At 33.2% G+C, this 9,106-nt stretch overlaps 1 protein-coding gene across 1 annotated transcript; it reads left to right on the top strand.

Moving 5' to 3' along the window:
* The first annotated feature begins 7,197 nt into the window (after positions 1 to 7,197).
* Positions 7,198 to 8,496, top strand: LOC150029964 (NDR1/HIN1-like protein 13). The gene has a single exon (XM_090310215.1). It carries the CDS (start codon positions 7,453 to 7,455, stop codon positions 8,227 to 8,229), a length of 777 nt encoding a protein of 258 aa, XP_090166341.1. The 5' UTR covers positions 7,198 to 7,452; the 3' UTR covers positions 8,230 to 8,496.
* The last annotated feature ends 610 nt before the right edge of the window (positions 8,497 to 9,106 follow it).

The raw sequence follows: 9,106 nt of genomic DNA, 5'->3' as shown, positions 1-9,106 counted from the left end.
ATCCATACAAGAACCAAGCTGAGTTGTGAAAACTAAGACCCAATTTGGTATCTATTTGGGTTTTAGTTTTTTTATCTTTGAAAATTAAGTTTATAAACAATACTTCTACCTATAAGTTGTTTGTTTGGTTATATACATTCCACCAATGTTTTGAAAAAACCACGCCAAATTTTTAAAATAAGAAAGTAGGTTCCGTTTAGTATCCATTTTATTTTTAGCTTTATGTTTGCTTTCTCTTAGTTTCCTTACTATAATTTTCAGTTTTCTTAAAAAAATTCGAATTCTTAGAAAATCTAAAAATAAAAACAATATCTAAAAAATATGTTAGTTTTCAAATTTTGACTTGGTTTTTTATAATATTGGTAAAAAGTGGATAATATAACATGAAAATTTAGAGTGAAAGTAGAGTTTTAGAAGCTTAACTTTTATTTTCTTATAAACCAAAAATCCAAACCCAAATGGTTATCAAATGTGGTTGTAATTTTCAACAACTTATTTTTATTGTTAAAATTTTACTAAGGATGCAATGTTTCTTCAAGTATTTCTTCAAGAAATATATGAAAACTATAATATGAAATTTGTGAGAAGACAAATATAAATTTTAAAAGCGAAAAACTAAAAACAAAAATTGAAAACCATAATAAAAAAGACGTACAATAACACATAATTAAAAACGAAATCATTAGTATATCAATGAGAAGAATATGTACCAGTGTAGGATTATAAGCACAATGACCCATTTAGTTTGATGGTAAAAGATAAATGAGAAAAGAGACGACGCATTGTTAGAAAAAAAATAATAGAGAGACTATCAACTTCAGTGTCAAAAGTTCAATTCTCCAACCAAAAAAACATAGTTCAATTGACATCTGTTTGTATTAGCGATCACAAAGTCAGCGGTTTAAATCCCCCAACTCTTATTGTACTACATAAAAGTTAAATTCTCCAACTTTATACATTATGAAAAAAAAGAAAAAAGGAAAATCCAAAGGGCATAGTTGGAAATTGAGTTTATATGTGTGACACGTGTTTTGCACGCAGCGGTTAATTAGGGGTGAGGAGGTGAGGTGGAGCCATCTATGTTTGGTTGACTTTCATTCTCTATGGCTTTTCCATACTTAAATCCAACTCTCACTCTCTCATATATTTCTATTTTCTTCTTCAAAAAACCACTTTTTTTAAAAAAAAAAAAAAAAATAATTATAAATAGCTTAAATTACCAATATCATCCCTACAATTCAAGTTAATTTCAATTAATTTTTTATATGAAGTTTCGTTTAGTTTCACAAATTTTGATATTCAATATCATAATGATGATTTTTAAGATATATTTGACTAAATTATAGGGACTAATTTAAAATTTTTAAATATATAGAGATCAATTTGAAATTAAATCTAGATCAGAAAAATTAAATTGATCCAACACTATAAAGATCAAATTGAAGTTAGGGGCATCGAGATTGACTTTGAAATTTTTTAAAATTTTAAAATATTTGAGAGTATTAAACTGAAAATATACACAAGCCATAACCATCAATTTTTTTCAATGACTTTAAATTTGAGAAAGTATGTGCATATTAGAACCATTTTTGGCCCTCTAACTATCTCCACAATAGTATGATATTGGTCACTTTGGTCATAAACTTTTTGCTTTTGTTTTCACCCCAAAAGTCAATGGAGATAGTTATCCTCCCTTATAAACTCATGGTCATCCCTTTATTTAACTAATGTGGGATTTTGAGCACATTCTCAACAAATAGTCCTCCATTCATCTAACTCTTATCTAGTTTTACTCCTTTTCCTCGGAGCATCTTGCCTAAGTAGAGTTTAACCAAGGATCACACCATGACTATTTTCGAGGCTTCACTACATCTCTGTTCGGCACTTGAGGATCCTACTAGCATGGTTAAGTCAAGGGCATGTCTCTGATACTACTTGTTGGGAAGAACCACACACTTCTACCGCATGAATAAGCAAAAAAAAAAAAAAATAATAAATAAATAAATAACAGACAAATTAAAAGAAAGCAATAAAAAACTGAGAACACAATAATTTACATAGAAAACTCTCAACTTGGAGAAAACCCACAATGCACCAGAAAGATATCACTATGTGAAAATTTGTTACAATCACAAATTTGTTACCATTACAAAGAACAATTCTCTCTCCTAATCCTAATTACAAGAGTATTCTCTCAAAGCTTACTACTCACACTCTTTTTTTGCTCTCAAACTATATAATACATAAAGGGAATTTAACTAGAGTTAGTGTACTCAAGTTTTTAGAGTATTTTTAATTGGGACGATTTAAAACTAGAGGCATAGACTCTTTTTGTAAGTTTGGAGTCTATTCCCATTCTTTAATAGCCGATAGATAAACTGCACTTCTAATATTTTGTCAAAATCCAATACTTTTTATTAAAAAATAAATATAAAGTTTTATTTTATAATTGTTACTGACAAATGTTTTTTTAAAAAAAAAAAATAAAGAAATACTAAACAATGGCATTATAGTTTCAATCCTTCTCAAGAAAAAAATAATTCTAATTTTGAAATTGGAATTTTAGAAAGAAAAATAAAGAAGAAATAATATCAAACATAGTTTTGTTAAAATTTTCAAATAATAATAATTAAAAAAAACGCAAGAATGAGAAAAAAAAAATAAAACAACTACCAGACATTGGTTATTTGTTGTATATTATATCCTTCCACGAGATTTAGTGTTGTATATATTTTTTCAATTTGATTTTAAACTCAATGCTATTTATTTATTTTTCCTTTAAAAAATTGTTATTTATATTTTTTCCATTCTTTATTAAATCCAATATATATGGTTTTGAACATGAATATGCATAATAATTAAAAAATATTTTTTATTTCTCAAAGGTTATTAGGTTCAAATATCCTATTATTTAATTATCAAAGTAAACAATTAGCATAACTCAATGATATAAATTAAATTATGAAATCAGATATTCAAATTCTTATACTATAGGCTCTACTTGTCATATTAAAAAAAAAATGTAATTTTTTTTTAATAAACCTAAATAAAAAGGGGGGAAAAAGAGGTGGGAATGGAATATTTGGAGTGAAGGTTGAATTTGTAAGCCGACAGCAACGTTTTAACCAAAATTAGTCTGGCAAGGTTATTTCTCAATACAACATAAATTATTATTATTATTATTATTATTTTCTTAAGTTAAACAAATTACAATAATTTTTTTTTTCAAGGAAAGGTTGTAAAATTAGGATAATTTAAAGAACATCCCACCTATCTTAAAATTTAAGGCAAAGATATTTATATTTAATTTAAAAAAAGATCAGGGAACAACCGAACAAATGACATTTTTTTAAAAAAAAAGAACCGAACAAATGACATTATATATTATTACAACCCAATAATAATACAATTATTTTGAGTTTGATACTTTATTTACAGAATTAATAAAAATAATAGTACGTTATTTTTAACAAAGTCTAAGTCAAGTACATTGAAGAAAAACCCCCTAAAATTTAAAGATATTAATAAGAAATATTGTGAAACCCGGATTTCAATTCCTTTACTTAAGCAGAAAATCAAGGGAATTAACTAAGTATAAGTTGAATCCTATGATAAAGAGAAGGAAAATCTAAGTGTTTAAATAGATTTGTTTAGTAGCTTTGAGATAAGCCTTAACAAATGAAAATTTGGTTAAGTATGAAGCCAAAAGAAACCATGCGTTTGGACTTTATAGAGGTTATAAGAGTGGAAGCCAAGGACAACCATGCGTTGAGCTTGTGAGGGTAGGACGCATGTTGGTTGAAGCATTGGCAAGAGGCGCTGCTCAAAGGTTGTTTATGCGCGAGGATGATGAGATGATGCGTAAGTAAGAGTGAAAGATAGTGAGGGCTAGGCACATGGCATTGAGGCTAGGCATGCGTGCTGACTAGTATGCATAAGGCGTTGTGCGTTGGAATGATGCGCACGGACGATCACATAGTTACATGTGGCGCTACACGATAGACGATGACGGTACATGATCGGCATAAGCACTAAACGATGGGGCGTAAGGTGTTAGACAATAGACGTCAACGTTCTGTGATGAGCGAGAGGTACGCGATAGCGAGACCGTCGACAACGAGAGATCGCTAGACAATGAAGCTGTGTGATGAGGCGTAGACACTATGCAATGGGCTATGTGTTAGATGATGAGTGACCCCAAGAGATTACTAGACAATGAACTAGGCGATGAGCCGAACCATGGTGGACGCATGATGAAGTGTCTATACGTTGCAAAGGCTTGCAGTATATAAGGCTTGCATAGTCAGATTACGGTGGCTTTGAGCAAGAAACTTAGGACGTTGGCAAGCAACAAGGGTATGCTAATGTTAGTTAGGAAGTACGCGTTAGCAAGAATCTAGGCAATGGTAAGACAAACTGTGAGGCGTTGAGCTGAGACTTAGTTGACCCAAGGGTTGGTATGCATTGGTAATACGCTATGCACCAAGGATACCCGAGGGCATATGGGCGCATAGGACGAGGCTGAAGTAAGTGCTATGCGTGGAAAGATTATAAGGATCATGTTAAGAGTAAGCCAGGCGAAGGAAGAAAGATATGCGGTCGAGAAAGGACTTGCAATATCTTGAGAGTTAGTACGGCATAGGTGGTGCATTGATAAGAGACCTATGGGCTGATAAGGTTAAAGTCGTACGGCCAAGCAAGCATGCGACCAAGTTAAAGGGTGATGCATTGATGAGGTAGAACTTGGAGGACAAGTCGGAAATACCAACTTATATGGATATGTGGTGAGCTAGAGAAATCGGAGATCTCATGCAAATGAAGTGGACGACTGAGGATGCATGCAATGAGAGACTTGTGCATTGGTTAAGAGAAAAAGAGACACTTCAATGTCATTGTGGTAAGGGGATGCATTGGCAATAAGAGGAGAAGATGATTGGTCATGCAGCAAAGTAGGTTGTGTTAGGCTGGGGGAGTTTTTGAACGCCTATAAATAGGGGGGCTTGGGACAAGAAACTCTCACAACTCACTCATGCCATTTGAGTGAGATCAGAGCAAGAATATTCGGAGAGGGGTGTAGTGAGGAATACCAGGTTGCTACGGCGTTTGGGGAGCTGAAGGAGAGAAAAACCTGCATTGGAGGTAAAGGGGTCCAGTGGCCAGCATAAGTTGTCGACAGTAGCCTTGTCACGCATTCTCGCCAACCCTGCGGGACGCATCACCAGGCGGATGCACGTCCCATTATCCACGCGATCAGCTAGATGCGTGCCCAGGCACCCACTACTACCTGTGCAGGAACGACCACTCAATGTGTCCCTCTGCCCATCTACGCGCACTGACGCATCCCTCTGTCACCCAACGCCTTCCAAAGTGTCAAAATAACCTCTAAGAAGCTATTTTGAAATAGCTCAGCCTATCCTTGGGTTATTTTAAGTGGGTAAACTGGTTTTATGATCTTTAAGGTTATTTATGAATAAATTGAGATTATTGAAGAAATAATGGATCAATTCTTGGAAAAAGGAGAAATCCAAGGGGCTAGACAAGGAGCGGCCTAAAAGAAATCTTATAGGAGAAACTGTGAGTGGTTACTCCGGTGTTTGTATGATGGATTTCTATATATGTATATATGAATGATATATATATATATATCTAAAATGTTGGCATGATTAGGAAAGGTATTTTGTCTGAATTTGTTGTGGTTGTATTAGTATAATACATGAGTAGTTGTATTGGAAACTAGGCTTGTACTTGGGATATTGTTAGCATGCTTTGTGGTCACTTGGTTGGGATTGCCAGAGTATCTGGCTGGGATTGTCAGCGTACCCAAGCAAGTCTAGTAGGAATTGTCGACATGTGCACATTCAGAGGTTATCGGATGCTGAGATTGTTTTCACATCGGACATTGCGGGTTATTTGCGGAGAACACCCGAGGGGAAGGGGGGTTGGGATTACAAGTTCTTGCCAGGAATATCCAGCTGGCAGGCTGGAGAGGGTACATTTATTAATATGTGAACTATATTTGTTTCTAGAATTGTATTTCCCAATAATGCATTTCTAAAGTTAAGCTTGATTTCTTACAAACGCACAACTCACTGGACTTATAGCTCACGTTTTCCATGTTTTATTTTTTTTCCCTTCCCTAGATAGCGGACGCGGATCGGTTGGGAGAACCACTAGAGGTCTAAATTAATTAATCTCATAGGGCGGGACTTGGATCATGTTAATTGGAAGTCATTAGTTAAAAACATATAAAACAATATGTTTAGTGATTTATTTTCACTATTAAATTATAGAAATCTAGCTGTCAAGCTGACGAGGGCAGACAGTTAATACCACAAAAGGGTGATGTTGGCTGTTTTCACATCCTCTTTTCTGGAGGATAAAATTCGGGAGGGGATGTGACAAGGTGGTATTAAAAATGAAATAATGTTAAAATTTCACCAAACAAATGAAATTTAGACCAATATTATTTAATTGTGTCATAATAATATCAAGAAAAAATATTTTTTTTTACAGTTAAAATGTATTAACTTTTACTATAAACTTTTAACTTTTTAATTTTTTTTCCTTAAAAAGGAAATATCTCAAGGAGTATCAATCCTTGAATTTAACCACTAAGTGAAGTTTCATACAACAAAATACATCTATTCTCGTTCAATTAAAAGAATGAACTAGGCTACATGTTAATGGATTGAGTAACATTTGCATAAAAAATTATGGATTTTTGGGTAGTTTTACTCTTACTTAGTGGGGTGATTTTGAGATCTATTTTCTTTCTTTTTAATATGGTGTAGAAGTATGGATGATTATGATTTGTGAAGGGATTACACCTAGTTAATTAAATGGTGTATCAACTCAGTTATGTAATGTTCAATTTACTCTCAAGAATTTAGATGATCAAATAGGTAAAAAAAAAGTTACCACAAATATTTATCATAAGAGATATTATCCATATGAAGAAAATCTTTGAATTGATTACTAATTTTCAAATTTATTTACTAATTTAGCCAATATAACTTTGGTTGGAAGTAAATCTTAAAATTGATGATTAATGAAATGTCTCTAAAAAAACAAAAAAGAAGTAACAGTGTGTTATTTTCAAAAAGGCCACTCAACAAAAATGTCACAAAATTAATCCAATTAATATATAAAACCTCACAAATTTGGACAAAATTGAACTTTTTAAGTTTTTAACGCGGTTTTTATTTAAATTTTCATTAATTTTAATTATAAACAATAAATATACATTTGATATGAATATTATTTTCATATTCCCAAATAGACCCACTTTATTTCTACAAATTACAGTCAGCCCCAATAGCCCTCAGTTTCTCTCTCTAAAATTGGTTAAAAAGGCACAGACTTCCCTTTTTTAAAAGCCTTTCTTTAAATCCCATTTTCATTTCAGTGAAATAAATAAAAGTCATCTCTAAATTCCCTTCATCTCCATCCCCAATGACGGACAGAGTCCACCCCAACGCCGCCGCCGCTGCCGCTGCCGCCAACGGCGCTCCGGCTGCCCCCAAGACCGCTCCATTTCCCGCCACGAAATCTCAACTCTACGGCGCCAGCCGCCCTGCCTACCGCCCTCAGCCACACCACCGTCGTCGCCGCAGCCGCAGTTGCTGCTGCTCCGTCTGCCTCTGGTTATCCCTTACTATCATCCTCCTAATCTTCCTCCTCGCCATTGCCTCCGCCGTCGTTTACCTAATCTACCGCCCTCACCGACCGTCGTTCTCCGTCTCCGCCGTGAAACTCTCTCAGTTCAACATCACTTCCTCTTCACTTCTGAATTCTAAGTTCGATCTCAATGTTTCCACCAGAAATCCTAACAAAAAGCTGGTGTTCACTTACAATCCGGTCTCGATTTCAATATTCTCCAACGAAATCGATATCGGCCATGGAGTATTGCCTGGATTCGTGCACAATACGAAGAATACGACTCTATTGAAGACATCGATTATCAGCAAAGGCCAACAACTTGATAGTTCATCGGAGAGTACCTTGAAAAGTAGTATGAAGAGCAAAAAAGGTTTGCCGTTACAAATTCAACTCGATACAAAGGTGAAACTGAAGATGGGAGCACTTAAAAGCCCTAAAATCGGAATTAGGGTTTCTTGTGACGGAATTTCTGTAAACGTTCCCACTGGTAAATCTCCGGCCACCGCCTCAACTTCCGGTGCAAAATGCAAGGTTGATCTTAGAATAAAGATCTGGAAATGGACCATCTAATAACAGAGGATAAGAGAGAAAATTTGAAGAACACGAAGAAGAAGAACAAAAAAAAAGGTCTATGGTTTTATTTTATTATTATTACTTTCTCTTTTTTTTTTTTTTTTTTTGTATTTTTCTTTTCCCGAAATTTAATTTTCGCCATCTCTGATTATATATTTTTTTTCTTTCTAAACTTTCGTAACATTTTTTGTTTTTGGCTTTTTTGTTAAAATATTTAGAATATTTTGTAAATGGAATTAAGCCTGATGATTGAATTGTGCGTAAGAATTTGATTTTCCATTTTTTCCCCTAAATTATTTTGATTGGATCTAAGTTATAGAGTTGTAGGTAATATTAGGAGATATAGTAAAGTTATAATGTAATTAAATTAATTAATAAAGAAAATAAATGATTGTTAGGTGATATGTGTTAAGTAGTTGTTGGAAAATACAGAATTAATTTGGCTGGCTTTACGATTTAATTATTCTTTGCTGTAAAGAACGTGTGTAAGAGCAAGAATAGCTGTTTTATTTATTTATTTGTTTATTATTCTTTTTTTTTCCCTCCTTTTGGAAGCCTTTGAGATGGAATTTTAGACATAGAAAATGCACTTATGGTTTTAAAGGGAGAAGAAGCTGGCCATGTGATAATTTACAAGTTTATCCCATGAGAGGGAATTCTTTTAAAACAAATTACTAAAATTATATTTTTAAAAAACACGGTTTAAATATTATTTTGGTCTCTATACATTTGGTTTTGATTTATTTTGGTCTTTGTATTTTTAAAAATTTTATTTTGATTCTTATATTTTCAACTTTGATTCATTTGTTTATTTTGATCATTATACTTTCAGGATTGATTCATATTGATCCTTGAACTTTAAAAAATGATTGTT

Source organism: Benincasa hispida, unplaced genomic scaffold (genome assembly GCF_027475165.1).
Source record: "Benincasa hispida cultivar pf3 unplaced genomic scaffold, pf3_genome.v1.1 HicScf745, whole genome shotgun sequence".
Lineage (NCBI taxonomy): Eukaryota > Viridiplantae > Streptophyta > Magnoliopsida > Cucurbitales > Cucurbitaceae > Benincasa > Benincasa hispida.
The sequence above is the reverse complement of the archived record's forward strand: the minus strand, read 5'-3'. Positions and strand labels throughout refer to the sequence as shown.

Excerpts from the sequence above, each read along its gene's own strand:
- LOC150029964 (XM_090310215.1), top strand. The coding sequence starts at position 7,453 with ATGACGGACAGAGTCCACCCCAACGCCGCCGCCGCTGCCGCTGCCGCC.